This window comes from Tachysurus vachellii, chromosome 10, assembly GCF_030014155.1.
Source record: "Tachysurus vachellii isolate PV-2020 chromosome 10, HZAU_Pvac_v1, whole genome shotgun sequence".
NCBI classification, from domain to species: Eukaryota; Metazoa; Chordata; class Actinopteri; order Siluriformes; family Bagridae; genus Tachysurus; species Tachysurus vachellii.
The window spans coordinates 9,877,373-9,900,796 of record NC_083469.1 but is presented as its reverse complement, the minus strand read 5'-3'; the positions used below and the strand labels follow the sequence as shown (position 1 = coordinate 9,900,796).

General features: G+C 38.8%; 1 protein-coding gene across 3 annotated transcripts in view; it reads right to left on the bottom strand.

Annotated features, from left to right (window-relative positions):
• The window catches only part of myt1lb (myelin transcription factor 1-like, b), a 106,556-nt gene that overhangs the window by 44,156 nt on the left and 38,976 nt on the right, over nt 1-23,424 (bottom strand). For all 3 annotated transcript variants that reach the window (XM_060880028.1, XM_060880030.1, XM_060880029.1), the window contains 3 exons: nt 11,708-12,162; nt 6,376-7,479; nt 315-449 (listed from right to left, as the gene is read on the bottom strand). In XM_060880028.1, the coding sequence (XP_060736011.1) occupies nt 315-449; nt 6,376-7,479; nt 11,708-12,162 (1,694 nt within the window). The remainder of the gene's footprint in view (nt 1-314; nt 450-6,375; nt 7,480-11,707; nt 12,163-23,424) is intronic.

Genomic DNA, 23,424 nt, shown 5'->3' with positions numbered 1-23,424 from the left:
AGGATTTATTTTTATAAATTTATATTTATGTTTATTATTTATTTTTCTATACAAAATAATTGTGCATAGAATTTCAAATGAGCATGCACAAGCGAGACCACAGAAGAGGAAAATAATGAATCCATGCAAAAAGAAACCCATGCCACTAGAAAAAGGCCTTGAAACTTAAAAGACATTAAGTGAAAAGCACAGTATGGCTGCTAAGCAGGGCAAATCTAATCTAAACAGAGTCACAGAGAGAAAAAACAAGCAAAGGTACAAAGCAGCAAGCCACAGAAGCAGGTGACGGTGTATAAGGTGTTTGTGTGTCTTACTTTCTGGAGGAACTCTGTCTTTATGTGGGCAACCAGACAGGCTTCGGTGGTGAGGATACAATCCAGTCACATGACCTGTGCCATCGCAGCCCGGCGTTGGGCATCGACTTTCTTTCTTCTCCGACCTTGAGGAATCTACACAGGCACATACAAACACACATACACACACACACACTTATGATCAATTTCATCATTTTATATTCAATAAAACATACAATATACAAATAATTCTCAACAAGACAAATCTATAAAATAAAACATATAATTTTATTAAATTTTTTTTGCTTCATGTCTAAGTGATGCACTGTTCACCTGAAATATTAATCAATGCATATGTATATTATGTTTGTTTGTTTTTTAGCTATTACAATCTTTCTATCTCTTTAGGAATAATTTGATATTAAATGCAGGACAGTTGTTTCTTTAGAGAAGAGGGAAATTTGGACTGGTACTAAAACAGTGTGAGAGAGAGAGAGAGAGAGAGAGAGAGAGAGAGAGAGAGAGAAACCGGGAGAAGTCTGTTCAAAATTTTAAGCATGGTGTAACCTCTTAACCAGTATCACACTGTGTTTTCTATCAAAATGTGACCAGACAGTGGGAACAAATAGAAGGAGAAAGACAGAGTTAAGAAAGAGTGAGTGCTTGGACATGGAATGAGTGTTAAGATATTCAGATCTGAGTTACACAAACATAGTGAGTAGTCAATACATCGGATATCAATAACTACAGACGTACACACTGCTTAGACAGCTGCCCCGGTGTGGTGAGAAGTATGCCCAAAATCAGAGGTGTGTCTCATCACACCGTCTCCACACGGTTTTGTGCTTGAGTTTGAAGCAATTTTTCCTTGCACAATATATTCTCAAGCAATATGCATTATTAAGCCTAACATAGGGGGGCACGGTGGCTTCGTGGTTAGCACGTTCGCCTCACACCTCCAGGGTCGGGTTCGATTCCCGCCTCCGCCTTGTGTGTGTGGAGTTTGCATGTTCTCCCCGTGCCTCCGGGGGTTTCCTCCGGGTACTCCGGTTTCTTCCCCCGGTCCAAAGACATGCATGGTAGGTTGATTGGCATCTCTGGAAAATTGTCCGTAGTGTGTTATTGTGTGATTGAATGAGAGTGTGTGTGTGTGCCCTGCGATGGGTTGGCACTCCGTCCAGTGTGTATCCTGCCTTGATGCCCGATGACGCCTGAGATAGGCACAGGCTCCCCGTGACCCGAGGTAGTTCGGATAAGTGGTAGAAGATGAATGAATGAATGAATGAAGCCTAACATACAACATCATGTCTTTACTGAATGTTTACTCTATTTTATATCCCATCCATGATGATGATGTAAACAGAAATAATTGCTGTTCATTAGTGGTTTAGGATTTCTAGTTAAAATTTTCCTTTCAGGCGATTAGTACATATACAACATATGCTACTGTGCAAATCTGACCTGAGCTCAGGTCTCAGGTTGTCTTTAGTGTTGGTATATCAATATATTACACATCCATATCGAGTCATGTCATGAAAACTGACACACAGCCTGCTTTTTTTTTTTTTTCAGAGGAAGTGAGTAGAGGAGTGTAAGGCACATTAGACAGCACTGAATATCGACTGTGGCTTGAGACAGGCCATGCTTTGCATAGCAAATGGCCCCCATTACCATAGCATCTGGGGATAATTAATGTGCAGTCAGTGGTCCTGTCGTTCGTTATCGGTCATACTGATATTGTTCAATTTCCATCTCCGCCTCGTGCCTTTTTTAAGGAGGAACTCCTTCCATAACTGTCAGCCCAGCACACTTTTATAAATCATAATGGCCCCTGGTCAGGCAGTCTCTGCCGCTATCTACGCTGGGGAGAGATGTTATCATGACGTAATGGCTGTGCATCCCTCATTATTCTGACATTATTCTGATAGAGCCTGCCCAGTATGCCAACTCAACGTCCTTTAGTGGAGGCTGAAATGGTCTTCCACTAAATCTCATCAAGAGCTACGTAACCGTGATCATATCCCTCGTCTGTGTCAGCATATAAAATGGGTGATAACAAGAATTATAATTTGGCATAATGAGACCAACATAAATAAACAATTTTCTTTGTGGAAATGTCAGACTAATAGTGCCGTATGTTAGACATGTGTTAACCAAGAATTTATTGTGAGTGAACCAAGATCCTGTATTATTGATTTCCGTAATACTTTCAGTGTTACTTTCAGCTTAACTGTATGTGATCTATATAATAATATTCCACATTCTCCAGGACTCAGCTATAACGCTCAGTCTTGTACTAGCAGGTTGTAAATCAGACCGAAATAGTTGACACGGTTTAATTTGGTGTTCACTATTTCCACTGCATGACTGTAAGGCTTGTTCGCCAGCAAAGGTACAGTACATTTTCTACAAGAGCTCTGGGTTTCTCTCGGTTTATAAATAGGTGGCTTGAATACAGGATGCATTCTGGGGAAGAGATTTGCTGTCGTTTCAGCCCCTGTCATTACTTATGCCTGACAGGCCCAGACGCTGATGTAACCACACTGCCCTATTTGAACAACATAAGCTGCTGCTGCATGCACTGCAGGGATGGCGGTACTCAAATTGGATGTGAATGCTCTTTCTTGGGTCACACTGAGTTCTTTCTACTAGCGTGTGTATGTGAGAGAATGTTACCACTTGAACTAGAAAGCCTGATTTTACAAAGGCTTTGAATAGACACGTGAGGTGACCTGAGAAAAACCCAGTGATTTGGAGAAAATAGGACTAAACAGAGATATTACAAAAAGGACAGTTATGTATGGGATATTTGATAAAAAATTAAAAAAAGACACAGGACTGAAGAGAGTAAAAAAATAAGCAGTGGTCTTGGACTTATTTAAAACTTTATATAATTGATTTTGAAATTTGGGTGGGTTTTTTTTAAGGCTTTTGTTAAAAATATTAATGTGATGATAAACTTAAATAAATGCCTTTTTAATTAAAAAAAAATTGTTTGTATTCATACTTTGATAATGTAATTACTGCGGATACATTTTGTGAGTCTTTGAAATAATGCCAGAATAGACTGCTGATAATTGTAATATACTTTCAAAACATTCTCATTAAAGATGTACTTAAAAAGTAAATCCCACTGACTGTCACAGCCAAACATGCCGTTAGCTTTAGTAATGTGTACGTGATTAAAATTCGCTTATTCAATTTACACAAAAAATCTATTTCTTGACTTTGTTATATCGCTCTAGATTAAGTAAAGTTAAGTAAAGTTAGGTTAAGTCTCTCTACTCAATATGATTAAACTATTGTCTAAATAAAAAAAAAATGAGTAAATATTCCAACAGTTATATTTACATTAACAAATTAAATTAACGATGGGCATTTTTATTATATATGTTACATTCAAAACACCATTTTTTTAGTGTTTCTACTTAAAGAAAGCTTTAAAGCATTTCAACAAAACAATAACGGTCTGTGATATTTCCAATTCAAACTGTTAAATGTTTAGCATTTTCATGCACAGTGAAATTAGACAGGCTGACAAGCTCTGTTTGTCTTTAAAACTTTGGTGTCACATCAAAAACTATGACTTTACGTTAAAAAATTTTTACTAATCAAAATTAATCAGTCAACCAAAGTAAGCATGTTGTAGCCTAGTGGTTAAGGTGTTGGGCTACCAATTGGAAGGCTGTGAGTTTGATCCCAGGTCCACCCAGTTGCCACTGTTGGGCCCCTGAGCAAGGCCCTTAACCCTCAATTGCTCAGTTGTATAAAAAAAGATAATGTAAGTTGCTCTGGATAAGGTCTGCCAAATAATGTAAATGTAAGCTGTTAGTGCTTAAAGACTTAGCATAGTACATAATTATGAACCATGGACACGGTTTTGGAGTGCAGTTGCACTCAAGTCTTCATCATTGAATGTTTGATCATTTCAACAGAAAAGGATTTTTGTTAAAACTGAATAATGAATTCAGAAATTATGCTGATGCTCATATTTAATTCCTTAATTTAAGTCGCTCCTGGTTAAACGATTGCACTTGACTATATAGTGTACATTTATAGAAGGGAAGTATAGAGGTCAAGGCTTCTTCCTCACACTTGAAATCTAAGTTACTGAGTTTTAAAGTTTATATTCTGGATTTTTATATTCCTATAAATCTGCTTTGTGACAATGTTTCCTGTTAAAAGTGCTATACAAATAAAATTTATTCAAATTGACTCGAATAATTATACAATTTGAGACCTTCATTTGTTTAGTCGGTTGTAGGTTCTGAGTCACATGGTGCTATAAATCCCCCACTATTTACATTGATATTGTACAAATGTTGTAGCATTCATTTCTGGTTATGTGCACAGCGGCAGCCATCTTGTTTATTGCGTACAGTATGTAAAGGAACATATAACCCATGCAGTGAACGTTATGCTCGAACAACCGGTTTGTTACATGCCATAGATGAGCAGACATAAGCCTCATAGATTCAGTTTGTAAGCAGTATAAATACCAGCTGTCGAAATATCTGTGATGCGCTCACACTGTCACACACACGCTGTAGAATGGCTGTGGACAACGCTGTAATATTTGAATATTGATTAAAAAACTGGGGAATTTAGCCAGAAGAATAAAACTTACTGAATTAATCAAAATGAATGAATTAAACAAACTCAGCCTCTTCAGTAAGATTGACGTTGAGGCTTGGGTTTATTCTATGTGGTGACTGACATTTACTTTAGGAAATGAGACTACAGAGACTGATGTGGATGCTTATTATTTAAAATGCTATAACTGCGATTGAGATCAAAAAGAAAAACATATCTCACAAAATCATTGTGAAAATTCAGATGGTTCCCAAGGCCACTAAATAAAATATTTATTTATTTTTAATTTTTTTTTTTTTTTTTTCATTTATTCGTAGAATTATTTACAGCATCACCTTTAGATATCTGCATCAGGGATGGGAGGGGAAGAACAGCTCTACACATATTTTTTTTTTGCATCATATGAACACTTACTAAAAGCAACACCTTCTGTTTGTCAAAGTTCATGTACACCACAACACCTAACTGACTCGTTAGAGAGGCAACAGAGACGTAACCATGACTGCTGCTACTGGTTATTTTAATGTGTTTAAAAGTTTTCTCATATTTGGGTATTTATTATACTGCATACTATTTTATTTAAATAGAATTCATAAAAAAGTAGCAAGCAGTCAGGCTATGTTCAAATCTCATCAACACACAGGAAATATAAATTAGCATTACATTGCGGTACAGGAATGCCTTAGCAACCCAACAGATCAATTTTATAACTAGGTTGTGATGCCATTTTTGAGGAGATTGTCCTTAGCGTTAGCTTTCAATAAGCTTACAGACTGCTAAGATTTAAGAAACTCCAGCTAGCCATTAGCAACTATCTATCTATCTAAAAGTGACACAGGAAGGTCAACTGGCACAATATTTTAGGTGACTAAACCAAAAACATGTAAAAATAAATTGCTAGCATAGCCCAAAAATGTATGAAAGAAATACTTTATTTATCTAAATTATGTCGCAGACAGTAACTCATCAGACCATAGACTAGCTACAAGACATACTGTACAATAGTCATAGAACACAGAAGTGTCTATTCCCTCTAGATCATCTTTTCTAAGGCCTTAATGCTAGCACCACTACGACACAAAACGTAAACACTTTAAAGAATATTACATGTAGCCAATAAATTAACCATCAGTTGTTAAGCTTTGTTTATGCCTGTTGCTCAGCTGGACCTTTGTATACAAGGAATATTAAGTATTTGATTCTAATCTAGTGTGACTAAATGTGCTCCAGTATCTTTGGATGATGAAATTTGTTTTGTTTTGTTGTTTTGTTTTATATGATGCACCAATTATGCATATAGTATGGTACTGTATATATTGATGTGTTTTATGAATCTCTGGTCTACCCAGTATGTTTCCTCAAGATACTGTAATTGGGACTGAATGGATTAGCTGCTTACTAGCAATATAAAAAAATCAAACCTTCAAACCGCCATCAGGTATTTGACAGTGTATCCAAACTACTCTAACATGAGTAAATGCTCACCCACCTTTATGATAGTAGGGCTTCTTTAGACCATCATGATGCAGTCTGGCTTTACGCTCTTCTGCACAACTGAGTCTCAGGCCATGGTTCTCTTCGTGCAATTGCAATCTGTCTCTCCGGGCTGCCTCTGAGGCCATCTTGTCCCTCATAGCCTTGGCCCGCTCAGACTCAAGTGCTATGGCCTTCTCCAACAGCGACAGGTTACCCTTGGTCATGTCGAAGCCGTCGTCCGAGCGGTCCGAGGTGATTGACGTGGTGTCCTCATCTCTGTAAGTATCATACTCCCTGGCACAGCTGGACAGAGCTTTGGAGCGTGGACTGAGCTGCTCTTCCAGCTTCATGAGGTTGACCATGTCCGAATAGTTGCGCTCCAGGATGCGGCGTTCCTCTGAGTGCTGCTGCTGATGGCATTCTCCATACATGTCCTGGTGCAACAGAGTGTCCTGGTGCCCCTCCTGAATGTGGCTGAGGTGCTCTGCCGGCTTTGTTTCACTTAATTTGCGCGCCAAGTCGAAGCACTGATTGCGCAGACACTCCAGACTGCTCAAGCACACCTCCTCATCGCTTTCCTCAACCATCTGTCCATTGCTAGTGGCCTTGTTTTGTGCACAACTGCTACCATTACCATTACACCCATAACCAGCAAAGCCATTCATGCTGCTGCAGTCCTCATTTTTCACTCCATCTTCCTGATACGCCCTTTCTTCAAGGTTGTCAGAGAGCACAGCTCCATGACCCTGGGCAAGGAGTTTCAGAGAGTCCACAGTCTCCTTTACTACATCACTATCTACATCAAGGCTCAGCTCACCCTTCTTAGAGCCACTGTCACACTCCTCCTCCTCATCTTCTTCCTCATCTTCCTCATCATCCTCTTCTTCCTCTTCCTCATCTTCCTCCTCCTCTTCTTCCTCTGCAGCACTGTGGGAGGAGTTGCTGTTCATCTCAGACTCCGTCATGGCTCGGTATGCAGCGTCCTCGGCAATCTTGCCCAGGTTGAGCAGAGACTTAGCCACCAGCTCATCATAGTTGTCGTACTCATCGTTGTTGTTGTCGTCCTTCTCTACCATTGGGTTGGGTTTGATGTAGATCCCATTTACCTGATTGCCAGCTGAGAAACAAAAAGAAATAGAATTTATTATGTTTTATTTTGCTTTATTAAATAACGTTTTAATTAACAAACTTTGACTTTATTCCAAAACTCTAATAATATAATGGGTTTCTATTAGTCAGTTGGCAAATAGATCTTATACCAAACATATTTATTGTTTTCTCCTTTAGAGATTTAGGCATAAGTGCAAACACACTCTTTCTAAATGGCAGTCCAAATTATAATACATAAATTATATTAGTTTACTGTTATTAGTCGTTATTACAAAGCTCAAGATGCATTAAAGAGTATATGTGTAAAGAGTCAAAGATCAATATAGACTATATACTATGAATCCCTACAATTAAAACAAGTCTTTATTTTAAACCTTTGTTTATTGCCAAATGTTTAATGCCAAGATGTTTCTGATTCAATACATTCGTCCATTTATCGATATTTTGTAGTGCTTATCCTATACAGGGTCTCAGGGCACCTGGAGTCTTTCCAGGGGACACCCTGGATGGTTTTCCAACCAATTACAGGGCACAATCTCTCTCTCTCTCTCTCTCTCTCTCTCTCTCTCTCTCTCTCTCTCTCTCCCTTTCTATCTCTCTCTCACACACACACAGTTACAGTTGCCAATCAGCCTACAGCACATGTCTTTGGAAACCATAGTACCTGGAGGAAACCCTTGAAGCATGTGGAGAACATGCAAACTCTAAGCACATAGGACGTCAAACTGCCAACCCTGGAGGTGTGAGGCAATCTGGCTAAGCATTAAGCCACCATGCTCTCAGTTTAATACATGAATACACTAATTATGTCTGATCACATTTCAAACAAACACATCTCATTTAGAAGGTGGAAAGTTGAATGTATCTGCGAAATTGTGATCTGCTTCAAGACAGTGAATGACAGTGTCACACAACGATCTTTTGTGAGTGGGGCTGAATATTAAGCATCAGAAGAAAGCCATTAAAATGAAAAACAGGACGTAAAACACTGACAATTTCTGAGTTTATGACTGCAAAGTACAACTTTGACTAATAAATATATTGGTATCAAAACAGGCAGATTAAGATTTTGTGCATCACTTAAGCATGTGTAGCTGGATGGATTGGCATCTCATGTTTTAATTCAACTGTACTTTAAATGCTGGTTAATATAATAGCCCAGCTAACAGACCCCGTCCCCAATATAACCTTTCACTTTACTAGCAGAGGAACTTTAATTAGTAGCCTTACTTAGTGAATTATATTTACAATTAGTATTTGCATGATGTCACCTATTTCTGTTCAAGTGGTGCTAATAAATAAAGAAAATTCTTGAGGTAAGGTTATAGACAGGATGTTCGTTTACTTTAAATGTCACAGTCTTTTGTATGATTTCAAACAGATTACCAAAGCACATAAATATTTGACCCCTGAAAAAAAAAGGGGCTAAAAATAGGGCTAAAGATTGTCTAGCATCCATCTCACATAAACATACTCACACACACACACACACAAACACACACACACGTACACACACAAACACACACACACTGGCATTAATCAGAAAATTGCACTTGCAAAAATACAGCCCATTATATTGTTATTGTGAAAAGTGAACATTACAATATCACTGATCAAAAATGTGCTCAAAGGACTGATTGCAACCTCAAGATTTATTTCAGTGCATACCATGCTCAGTCTTTGCCAAAGCAGAAATTTAAAAGAATAATGCTTGGCATCAAAATGCTTTGGACACTGAGACACCTGGTGGAAACAGTCAAATTTTAACGTGCCATGGAAAAGCAATTTGAAGAGCAATCAAGGTACACAAAGGAGAGTGGAAGTGAAACAGATTGAATAGGAAGCAAGCAGCAAGGCTGAATTGGAGGGATTAGCAATGCTACGATGTGCATGCCATTGAAAAGGCTAACAATGACACTTCACTTACAACTGAGAGATTCGAATCTTTTGTCACTTCTCTCGGGTTTTGCCTGTGGAATAGTTTACGCTGTACGAGTAATTTATTAGGACAAAAGTTGAATCTATTGGAGGATGTAAAGCAATTTTGTAGGACACTGCATTATTTTCAGGGTTTACTCATCAGTACTCTCGTTCACTATAGAATATCATAAAGCATTAAAGCAAATCATGTAGGATGCAATATTCATAATTAGACTTGAAGGCAATGTCAGGTCTTATTGGGGACTGGGTGTAGTGAGGTTTCTGCCCAGTGTGGTGCCCAGAGTGTCTGCAAGAAAGATGTTATTCATCTAAAACACACCCACTCATACAGACCTTCAGACTTTATGACCATGAGGATGAGATCATACTGTTACTGGCCTACTATCTACTAATGTAATTTTGCAGTGAGTATAAAATATAGATTCCTGGAAGCCTTTTCTCTGCCACAGTTACTTACAATCATGGCACTGATGTTTCTTTTGTTCTTATGAAAGAACTTTAACAAACTCTGGATGTAAAGTCTAGAACCCATCAGGGGACAATCCACCCTGAAGGACAGTTAGATTTCCAATTAATATACTGTATGGCCTTCGGTGGTGCAAATGGTTTATTTTATAATGAAATTATTTTATGAATAAATTCTGTGTTGTTTTTTGGTTTAAATTTATTTGGAAATAGATGTTTCCAATTTTAGTAGTGACACCAGTTAGATTTAATCTCTACCTGAAGATAATGATGCAGCAGAGCTTTAGAAGAGCTTTAACCTCCTCATCTTTACAGTCTACTAAAAAAAAAACCAGATAAATCAGCTTCCAAAGTTTGTACTAATGACATCATTAACGCCACTGTGCTTGCCGTCTTGTAGTCTTAAGACTAGGACCAAATACTGCACCAATCAAAGAATTCTCTCCAGAATCACTAAGAATGTCACAAATATTTTAATATAAACAAATTTAATGTGTTTCAGGAATATTTTCAGCTATAAAAATGTGGAACTAAGAACTTTTCAGCACTATTTAGGACATATGCACAAATGTCTCAAAGAATGATGGGAAAACACAAGATCTAAGTAACTACTAAGTGTTAATAACATGCTATCTATTAGTTTGCTCGAAAAAGCCTGTAAGTATCTGGGATTTACGTACGTATGTGTGAATGAAAATATGCTTAATTTGTACCAGTTAATGAAAGTAGAGAATTGAGGCAAAAACCTTCTCTCCTCTATTCTCTTTAATGACCTAACATACATCCCAAAAAAGCAGCCAAAAAGAGTCAAACGTCCACTAAATCCAGTCCTGTAAGTGTTTATAGCTGCTAATGGCTGTTTCACAAAGTTTTATGGCATAGCAGGAATCAAACACTTCATCAACTTCACTTCATCAAACTTAGAGTTGTGATCTTTTCCTATAACAGCACAAAGCTGTCATGTTTCACCTTTTACATAAAAAAAAGATAATAAAGTTCTGCATTAGCATTAGCTAAACTACTAGCTAGCTAGCCAAGCTTGTTTAGCATGCAGATTCCAATAATAATATAATAATTCAATTGTTGGTACAGTAGTAGGTAGAGTCAAGCCTTTGTGCTCTATAATCTCTTTCTTAATTTATAGACATAGGATGAAATAACCAATTTAATAAATAAATAATTAAATAAAAAATCAAAGCTATGCTTTATATATTTCCTCAAACATTTAATATTGTGTCATAAAAACGGTGTATTGTGTATCCAGACAGCTGTATTGTGATTCTCTCTCTCTCTTTTCTCTAAGAAAAAGATTTCTAATTTATGGGTCAATCTTGTATTTATTACAGTGTATTTTGTTCTGCCTGCAGTTGCTGCTTGAGCTATGAATCTGCAAAATAGGGCATCATACTACTGGAAGTGAGCGAGTGTGTGGGAGGCAATGGTCTGGAGGTGCTGTTTTTAGCCTGCTGCTGCGATCACACTGAAGGTTGCAGCAAAAGCATCTAAATGCACCTCAAATTACGGTGACCTTCCTCTAAAGAGCACGAGCAGTCAATTCTGCCTCCCTCTGGAGTTTCAGCCAATTTCAGAGTGATTTCATACAGAATCAAGCTAAATATATTTACAAACTATAATACTATTATATACAAATATCTACTACTACATATTTATTTGTAAAACTGACAATTTCTCATGCATACATTATTATATTATTCAAATATTTATTTTGGTTATTGTCTCAACTTTATTCCATTTTAAATTACTAATAGATAGATAGATAGATAGATAGATAGATAGATAGATAGATAGATAGATTTTGTAGTTTGTACCTTGATCCTGATTGTGCTGCTGCTCTTCCTCCTCCAACTCTTCTTCCTGTTCCTCGTCATCTTCCTCTTCCTCATCCTCCCCCTCTCCTTCCTCATGTTCCTCATCTTCAACCACATCCTCTTCTTCCTGCTCCATTTCCTCCTCCTCTCCGTTCTCTACCTCGCCTTCATCCTGCTCCACTTGTTCCTCATTATCCGTGTACTCTTCCTCCACGTCCTCCTCTACTTCGGCTTCTCCGTCGTCTTCCTCCTCTTCCTCTTCCTCCACATCCTCTTCGCCTGCTTCTTCCTCTTCTTCCTCTTCCTCGTCTTTCTCCTCCACTATCTCTGTGTGGTAGCAGTCGTCCATGGGCTGCTGCTCTGTGTGTGTGTGAAAGGCCTTCCTCTTGGCCATGGGCTCTAGGGGCAGTCTGTCCTGTGTTCTCCTCTTCTTGGCCACAGGGCAGCCGTACACACTGCATGGGGAGAGATAAGAGAGAGCCAATTAAACAGCTGGCCTGCTTCGATTTAGTCTCTCCCTTGGTCTCGACACACCATGTCATTCAAGCCTGTCACAGGCTATTTTTAGAACTAGCCAAATCCAAAGTGATGGAGAAAAAAAGGGAGTGGAATACTACCAATTATTCATTATGTTGTATAAAGCTGAAAGTCTGAGACAATATAGAAAGCTGAGACACTGTTTACATCATCTGTTCGCAGAAGATGTAAATATGTGAGTTATGTTGATGATGCAGTGAATATATTCAAATATTTATATTTGTCTCTGAGTTTGAATTTTCCCCCAAAGTTGATGTTGACTGAAGCTTAAATTAAATGCTCTTAAAAATGCTAGAAATCTAGGGGCAGCATTGACTGTGAACTGACTGGCAGTAAATCAAGTAGTGCAAACAGTAGAGCATAGTTATTACTTTTGTTCGAACCTTCCTGCGGTATTTCCTAACGAATTTATTCGGTTGTGTTTCTTGACATGAAAACATATACCTAGTAGCTACATTTTCTGTCTTCTAACTATCCTGACCATAACCAGACAGCTAGTAAAGATGAATGAATGAGTGCTATAAATGCATCATGCTGATGTTAATGAACTTCCCCTTTGTTTGTCCCGTGAGCTTTGTGTCTGACCACTCGCTCACACCCACGTGAAACGTCTAACATGCAGGTTCTAAATGTATGGGTTGCTAAAATTTGTAGAATAATTTGTTTGTTAGTGGGCAGAGTCAAGCCTTTGAGCTCTATAGACAATCTTATGAACTTCCTGCTCACGTGATGGTTTTGTTGCCTCCTATGGGATCAATGAGGTGATGCCTCACTCAAGTCTCAAAAAATGAATAAGCAGCCCTCCGATTTGTGTCTGTATTTGTATCCATTTAGAAATTTGTTCCATCCAAATAATGCATTCATAATTGATCGTATCACATGTGTGTTAGACAGCATAAGATCAGGAGAAAAAAGTACTTCAGATAAACAAAAGTGACTTGGTCACCTAAAGAGCCCTAATCCTGCCCCTATCCCTCATACTCACCCCTGTATCTTTTCATATGGATTGGGGCTTTACACGTTGTTACAAATTTGCAATGTGAGACATGTGTAGACTGGAGAAACAGTACACCATGGTTGTGTCATTGGGGAATTATTGACAAAAATGTCATCCTTGCTGAAAAAGACCAATATGTGTAACTGTAACTTGTAATCTTGGCTGTGGCACATATTTTTTGAAAAGCAAGATGCTGCTTGTCTGTGAATGTCTGTGTCTGTTATCTCTGGGAATCTCTGGGAAAAAGGTAAATCTTTGTTATTTCAATAACATTTCATCAAATTCAAAAGAATTTACCGTAATTGTTGACTTTATTTTATTTCATTTAAGTCTAAATGATATTTACAGCATAATCGTTACACATACAGAATATAGGCTCTATTGAGAAATGAATGAATATATACTGTTTATAGGAAGATAGATTAGATACAAACACTAGAAATGCTGTATATTTCTCAGGCAAAGATGAAATCGCTTATATAAATGTAAACATCTCCTCAGAGCCTCCACCCATGATATATAGCTGAAGTCTAAGCTGTAAACACCCACAAAGTAGTCAGGAGATTATAGGGTGATTAATTGAATCTTGCACCTGAAGCTAAAATACATTCTATAGATCCACCTGGCAGAATGCTCTAATCTGATAATCTATGTATTGAGTCAGAGTCCTGACGGTCGGAGATGAATCTATTTCACTCTCTGAACCACAGGGAGTCAGTAATGACCCATTTCTCAGAACTGCACAACACCCCTGCTGAACAGGATTGCAACTTCAGGGAATATGACGAAAAATGCAGTGCACTTAGGAACCATTCAACTATGAAAAGCTCCTGATTCATGTGAGAGTAGCCCCAACGTGTTTATACCTCTTCACCGGTTGGAGATGCATTGTCAGGCAGTGAAGGTGTGTTATTTGGATTTGGATGGCTTGAAAGTGAAACTAGCACCGGTGAAACTCGGCACTCTGTCAAGGTCAAGCCAGTGGGATGTTTGTATGGATGCCAGTCCCATTAGGAGTATTTAGGCTGACTGGCACTACATGGAGTGTGAGGATGTAACTGAATATGAACATATTGTTAAGAATAAACAGACTATATATTCAATATACCTTTTTTCCCCAGAATCTAGTTGAGACTAAATGTGTTCAACAGGACTGAGGGAACACGGGACGACAAAAAAAAGTGTGAAAATGAGGTTTTTTCGTTTCATGTAGCCTGACCGCTCGCTTGCATGTAGGATTATTAACACGAACACAATATATTTAAAGCATTTATTCAGTCATCTTTTGTAAATGCCTGGTCAGGGTCATGATTGATTAAATTAGGAGACAGGTTTGTTTAAATCTTGCAAAATAGAACCAAATAGATTAATTGAACCACAGAAACCACACACCATGCTGACAATACTGGCAGTTCTGCCACGCCCACGTTTGGTACACATCCAAAACCAGAAACAGAAAGCAGCATTGTGTTTCATCCCTAATGGATTGGTTCAGTGCCATTCTGCTTTATTTCAGTTAAAATGTCCATTTTTAACGTGTAGAAGTGGCTAATCAAGCACAACCGAGTTTAACATTAGATGAGCGCTTAGAGCAATGGCCACTCTTCACACAAACACACACTCCTAATCCAAGCTTTCCCAAGTGAACCAAAACACAGTGCAGCTCAGATCCAAATTACCCAGTGTCCATCATTCCACTGTCCACTGGCAGGCTCAATATCCCCGGACTGGAAGATTACTTAATAGGCTGACCCTTCCACCCAGGGCGTCATATCATTAATTGGAGCCTGGCTCAGGAACTCATTCCTGGACTGACAGCCATACCCAGCTCCCCTGCCTCCCCGGGGAGGGCTCCACCACACCATGATCAATAGTACTTGTGACCAAACATCTCAAAAGCACATTAAAATGCCAGTCATTCTGTCTCCCTAACCTCCAAATAAATCAGGGCTGCTCCCCTGCGGCTTCTGTGTGAACGGCCAGGCAGACAGGGGAAGAGATGGAGTGAAAGAGAATGAGAGACATTCCTCGATCTGTCCAATCACGTCCATTGCTGTCTGGGTGGATGGGCCTGAGTAGGATGGGAATCATGAGATGTGTCAGACAGAGGTGAAAGCAGATTGTCGTGGCTAACATGATGACTACACTGACCACTTACACCAGCAATAACTACAGATGATATTGATCGCTAATTTTTTTTTTTTAGAATTTAGTCTTTAGCTTTTTCCATGTTATACAAGCTGTTTGAGTCAGTCGATACATTATGAAATGTAAATACCATATTCTCAGGTTTAAGTTGTAATATAATTCCTGTATCCTTTCTAGCTCTATGTTTCAAATACCTGTGTGTGAATGTGTGTTTGTGTGTGTCTGGGCCCTAATGCTGCTGACTCATTCATTGAGGGTTTCTTGGCACTAATACATTCCCTATTTTGTTACCACATGACCTTGGAGAAACACACACACACCATTCAGCCTGCACTGCAATTAAAATTCTATACGCACTTGACACTAAAGGTGCTGTGGCTGTGCAGAGAGATGATACCAAAAAAGAAGACTTTTTACTACAATTTCTTTACAACCTTGTCTCTATGTCGGCATGTACAAGATGATTTTGTTGCCTGCTGTATTCTCAAAAACTACTTATACCTGCAGTTTTGTGTAGATTTAATAGCAAGAATCATTTTACACAGTAAAAAAGATACCAGTGAACTTAAATAGGTCACTTAAATGACAACAGGGAGGCCCTTTAAAGAGTGTAGATGCAAACCCGAGATCCAGACCTCCTAGATTATTTTATGCTACATGGTGAACTTATTGAAGTGTTGCGTGAGCACTAATGCTAAAGCTTATTCACTGCAGGGATTCAGGCTTTACCTGGTCATTAGCATGGCACGCTATTCTCTACGATTTTTCACTGGCTGTAAATCAGGGCGAGGGATTGGGCTGAACGATTTCTAACTTCTCATCGTATGAGTGAGCTTCTCTTGCTGTGGCCCTATCTAACACGATCTATAGGCACGTGCAGCAGGAGCGCCGTCGCCATGGTGATCTCCTGCTCAAATCCAAGTGGGATTTGCCATCTTGGCAAGAAGGCAGGCAGGGAGCCAGTGGGAGGGAAGAGAAAAAGAGGTGTGGAGGAGTGTACTGTGAGGATATTAAACCTAACAGACTTTTTCAATAGAAAAGTCAAACAAGAGAGTCTCGATTATGCTAGAGAAGCCATCATTCAATTCTGCTTGGGTGTTCAATCCAATTTTACCTTCATGGACACATAGATGGAAAGACAGAAAGTGCCGGAGCATCCCTATGCCTTCTGATTATGTATATATACTGTATTCAGTAAATACATTTAGAATTAAAAAGAGAAAGAAAAATTGAGATACATCAGACATTACACATTATTTCCTGTTTACTACAGTACATACCTGATTGACACACATGCACGCACACGCGCACACACACACACACACACACACACACACACACACACACACCATTACTTCCACATCTCAAGCCTCCCAGGCAGTCTCTATTCAGCCACATCCAGTGTGAGTGTGAATACCAATGAGGGGGGGATGCTTGCTCACAGCAGTAGCCTGAAGGAATGTTACAGCAGCAGGTGCTTTAAAAGAGATCGTCTGACAAGCAAACACACACCAGCTTCACGACTTAAATCACCTACGCAATAATTGCTTAAAACGTGATACGGGAAAAAGAATTCAGAAAATATCCACAAAGACATGCTTTAGGTTAGGCTAGGTTTATGATATAATTCATATAATCAAACCTGAACAAAAGTATTTACTTTCAGATAACCTAAAGGAAGCATGTTCTATGTGCTTAGCATGCACTGAGGCTCCATCATGGGAGTGTTAGTTAATTACAGGAGCAGTGGCCTGTACAGGTCCTCAGGGTGCAGTATATAATGCAGAGGTCTCCAAATCCACCAGCACATTTAATACTACACCCGGTCGTGGCAGCTTTCCACCATTGTAATTGCATCAATTAATCAAGCACGGTATTAAACAATGCAATACAGTCATTCCTACACTCCTCCAGGACTATATATACAACATACAAACACAATAAGGCACTAGTCAAACATACAGTCAAACAGACAATGTTTTCTAAACAGATATCAATAAAGATATGAATCTGAGGAAGTGCACTACCACTATTAGTATCCCAAGATATCAGATATGAATCTTGCAGAACAAACAAAAAAAATGTCCTCCTTAACTAATTCATGCGGTCCAAACTGGAAAAATTAAAAAGGAAAACACCAGGATATATGTTCGTTGTAAAGGAGAGTGACTTTTCCGTTTGCAAATGAAGTCATATTTTCCATACAACCATCTCCACACTAATTATCCTACTGGGTCCAGGGGACCCTGCTGCCTATCCCAGAAGACACGGGGCACAGTATATAGCAGGGCACAATCACACACACACACACACACACACACACACACACCCACACACTACAGTTTAGAGACGGCAATCAGCATACAATGCAAGTCTTTAGACTGGGGGATGAAACCAGAGTATCTGGCAGAAACCTCGGGGCAGGTGGAGAACATGCAATCTCCACACACACAGCCAAGCCAGGAATCATATGCCCAACCCTGTGAGGGGGTAGTGTGATGCAAAAGTCCTCCAAACAAACCACCAAACCACCGTTCTTCCCTACAGGTTAAATGTCATATTAAATTCAACTGGTAATTATTATTATACCACTAGCACTAACAGTAGTTCTGGCTGGAAGGAAAAATCACAGGTTTATATCAACATGCTTGTTGTAATACAATGTTGTTTCTATAGTAACAACTTACAGTACCAAGGAACATTTATGGCAGACACAATACATAATAAGGCTTCACAGATGTTTGGGTGGTGATATGGTGAGGTTTATTTAGCATGTAGTATTTAATAAAGGAGCTGCCTGTGCCAGTCAGACACAGTTTTCCATCCCTGTTTCATCAGTAACATGACAAGCTCCATTTTTTCTTCTTATCTTAAGAAAGAGAATAAGGCAGAACATTTGAAGAAGAGTTAACCTGTTTTGCTGATGTCCCACTATATTAAATAGAAAGAATACAGAAAACGGTAATCTTCCTATATGAACGTGTTAAAAGGAATGTTTTTATTGCCTACGTAGTTCATATTTTTTAATTTACTAAATTCCGCTGAAGAGGTGTCGTCTGATCTGGACTATAATGTATTGTAATTGGAATACATGGAGAGTCCATGGGGTTAGAGGTCATGGTGCGTATCCTCACAGTCCACCGCAGCTTCTCATGCCCCACAATAGTCTGGCACGCTTAGCACTTTGTACACTTCATCTGTGTCTCTATTTAATTTCCCATCTGTGGGATCACAAAAAAAAGCACAGTAAAGATTACAAATTAAACAATACTACTAAACACAATAAATAACTCGACGTTAACTCCACGTGTGTCGAAAATATCCTGTTCAAACTACCAAAAGTAATGAATTTATTAAATGAACTATTAAAACAATAGGATAATTCCCCCATCATTCATCAGTTGTAGAATTGTATAACTAGTTTGTATTCTTTTCATCACTAATCAACTCACTCATTCGGCATTTCATTTCTATTTTTTATTACTGAGAACCTGAAAAGATTTCAGCCAAAATCATAATTATTAGAATATTTAAATTTAAATATCTTACCATCATGCGATTTTTCTCCTCTGTTCCAAAAGCCCAACAATAGGACTTGATTAGACCCTCACCGTACTGCCAGTGTCTATTGTTAATAGATCCTCCCTATGCAATTTTGCTTGCACCATGCAGTCATTCAATCAAATTAAGCCTCCAATTAAATATGGAAATGTGGTTTGCAGTGGCAGGCTGTCTCAGAGGGGAGTTGATGGCATGTGACAGAAAGGGAGGGGGCTCTTTTTTTTTTTTTTACATTTTTTGGTGGCACTTGGCGAGCCAGTGGCATGATCAATGTGACCTTATCGGGCGGTGCACATGGCATCGCTTCACTGGGTCCGGAGATGGGCTTCAGATGGCATTGCGAGGCCGTGTGTCTACGTGCCAGGATAACATGGCCTATATTGCTGCTCCTGGTTTATTGTGGAGCCTTCCACCCCCTTCGTGTCCCCTGCGGCCAGAGAGGTGCAGTCTTCCGCTATCGTACCCCTGGCGCCTGCCCACCCGCCCACCTGCCTGCCCGCCCGCCAGGTTGGCTGCGTGCCAATGCTTTTAGTGAGTGCTATCTGTCAAGGTATGAATAATACAGCCCTGAGGCTGTCAGCGGAATCCAAATGAGGTATACATCAGGAGGAAAGCACTCGACTTTAGCACCCCGACACGCTCCTGCCAAGACAGGCAATTATTCAAACCCAGCTGCAACCACGGCAATCAAGAGCCTGGCACCGGTAGAGCTGCGCTTAGAACCGAGAGAAAAGCAAGAAAACAAACAAATCTAAATAAATATGTGGATAAAAAAGAGGCACCTAAAAATAAAAGGGGTCTGAAATGAATGGCGTTTAATAAATGTCGAGGCTCGCCTCGTGTTTGACGCATTAAGTGGAGGCTCTGCTATGTCTCGTCAGTTTTAATTAGCACTCTTTAGGATGAGGAAGAATGTGATGGCTAGTGTGTGGGAGGGCTGAATCAAAGGGAAAATGACTGGTATCACAAAACGCTATGGAACAAGTGCAAAGCCGATCACAGCTTAAAGAAAGCACAGGGGGTCATACTCATGCTCATAGACAGCTCATTTTCACATTACACATGCAATACAATTTTTTGTGATACTTTGATAAATAAAAAATAAATGAATAACAAATAGATTTTGGTTGAAATGCAAGCTTATGTACTAATTACATTTTTTTGATGTCCAAGCAACTGCATAAAAAAATAATGCTTTTCATACTCAAACTCAAACTATTTTTGAAATAAATTTGAATATATATCTCATACAGAACCTGCTGTTCCTCAAAGGCTTTACCATTAAAGTGAAGTATAGAATGTTGTATATTTCCTGAAATGAGGTCTCTATCCTGCTCTGTTTTTGTCTACACCTAAAATAAAAGGAGGGAGGCAGGTAGAGAATGGTGGCTCTCTCATTATCTTTGCTTTCTCATTAACAAATAATAACAGTGATGCTTTGTTTTCTACCTCCCAACACATGCATTATTCAGCCTTCACAGATTCGCTCATGACTCATTTATGGAGCAGCTTGTGCAGCCCAGAAAACTAAATGTCACCCAAAACATCGCTGTCACACTGAGCTGCTGTTGCTCTGTGTGTATGTGTGTGTCTGTGTGTGTGTGTGGAGTTGTTGGGTGTGGGTGTGGGTGTGGGAGTGTATGTGTCTGCACCCTATGTCTATGTGTGTGCTCCCTGTCAGCACTGTGGGTGATGTTGTTAATTCTATTTGTGTCGGAATTGTTTGTCTCTGAATAATGAGTGGGAGTCTTGTGTGCTGTATCGATGCATATGTGCTGTGTTGGCCGGTCTAAAACAAAGTCCAAGGTGTGCATTTTCATTCCAAAAATGTCTAAAGTAATTCATTGACATGATGCTGATGTTGGGATGAGGTATCCATCCATCCATCCATCTATCCTTCCATCCATCCATCCATCCATCCATCCATCCATACATACATACATACATACATACATACATACATACATACATACACACACACACATACATACATACATACATACATACATACATACATACACACATACATACATACATACATACATACATACACACACACACATACATACATACATACATACATACATACATACATACATACATACACACATACATACACACATACATACATACATACATACATACATACATACATACATACATACATACACACATACATACATACATACATACATACATACACACATACATACATACATACATACATACATACATACATACACACACATACATACATACATACATACACACACACATACATACATACATACACACATACATACATACATACACACATACATACATACATACATACATACACACACACACACATACATACATACGTACATACATACATACATACATACATACATACACACACATACATACATACATACATACACACACACATACATACACACACACATACATACATACACACACCAATACATACAGTGCATACATACATACATACACACACACATACATACATACACACACACACACACACACACACATACATACATACATACATACATACGTACATACGTACACACGTACATACATGCACAAACTGTTAGTATAAATTAAACTACAGCAGCAAGAACCAGACAGTTACTAATGATAAGCGAATAAACACTGCAAATGCATTGTTCATGTTCACGTTAATGTCCTGTGACCTTCTGAATGTAAAAAGCTTTCCATTTGCATGACTTTACAAAAAAATCCTCGTATCTATTTATAGCGCATCTTCATATCTTCATTTTAAATAATATTTCGTATTTGCTTAAACCCTAACATCAAAGAATATAAAACGCATACATTAAGTCATGAGTCATTTCTATTTCCCCAACTCCTGCATGCATGTACTAATCCATTTAAACCTGAAATCATATCTACCATAATCCCTCTTGGTTATAGTAACATGTTATCATGGTTTGTGTAATGTAGTGCGATTGTATCAGGGTGTAAAGGTGAGAGAGTGCATAGCGCAAGGCGTAACTAATCCTTCTGATCATCAGCATGCTGCCGGGGCCTACCTGTTCCTCTCCTCCTCCTCCTCCTCCTCCTCCTCCTCCACCTCCTTCTCTCCTCTCATTTTAGATATGTTTGTCATTCATCATCTCCTTGTTCTTCTCATATGGAGCCAAAGGCCTATCGGAGTGGTAATTTGTCTCCAGAGGCTGCTGTAATTCCAGTGCCAGCTCAGAGGGGCGTGTTGACCATCAGGTACAGGAGAGAATATTTGTCAGTCATGTAGCCTAGAGTAAATTGGGCCCTGGCTGAAAGTAATTATTAAGCACAACTCTGAGTGGGTGGACTGCAGCTGAGAAAAAAGAGCCTGCTATGTTGACGTTTCAGAACTAGAGAGGCTGTTTCATAAGGTTTGTTTGAGGGAGTATTAAGAATAAGGGAATACTTCTTAACAAGGACGCCATCAAAAATAGTTCACTGTTGTTTACTTTGTTAACAAAGGAATAAAATCTTACTGGGATACGTACTGCAAACATGGTGAATATAAACAAAGATACTGATTAAAGTTCAAAGTGATTTAAAACACTAAATACCACAGTATTGTTAAGTTCGCGAATCTGATTGGTCTGAAGTTGTTGACAGTATTTTTGCCTGCAAGGAAAATCACAGATTTATATTAATGCTCTTGCTCTAATATGTTATCATTTCTATAGCTATAACTGTACTTATGCCATTTTGTAGTATAAATAGTGTGTGTAGTGTGTTCACACTGAAAATTCCAACAAGAAGTGCACTTCAAGTACGTACATGATGTACTTGTGATGGAATGTGTGACACTCCATACACTCAACGCCTGCGGCTTTGCTTACATAGAAGAAAAGGGGCGGCGCTACTGGGTGCTGATGCTGGATGAGAATAATAGGAACCTGTTTCGTGGATGTTTTATGATGTTAATAGTAACTATAAATGGATAAAAAGTATGCTCACGCAAGTACATCCTTGATTCTGTAGTTATTACATACTTAGGCTTAAAAAGTTTCGATATTTGTAAGCTCAAGTGGTTTCTGTTTGTCTGTTATTGTGGCATTAATGGTTAAAAATGAAAATCAGGGTAATCCAAAAACTTCGGCCAAGAAAAGACAGAGCAGAGTCTCTTCAGGGAGAAGCAAAAAATAAAAATGCTGTAAAATGTATCTGAAGTGCTCTGAGGGAATAAGCCCACTACAAACCTCTTGATATGAATAAAGATGCCACTTGGCTCCCTGCTCACTGCAGTCATTGTAAATATCCCTTGACTATTTGTATGGACCAAAATAAAGAAGCTAATGACATACATTCAGCAAGCATGTGAATGAAGTCATGGATGAGGAGCATATCACACACATAGCCAAGTGAAAAGTGTCAAAAGGACTAATTAACATATTAATGATGCCACCTTCCTACAGCGGCTTCTGTCGGATAGTCAAAACACTTTGATAAG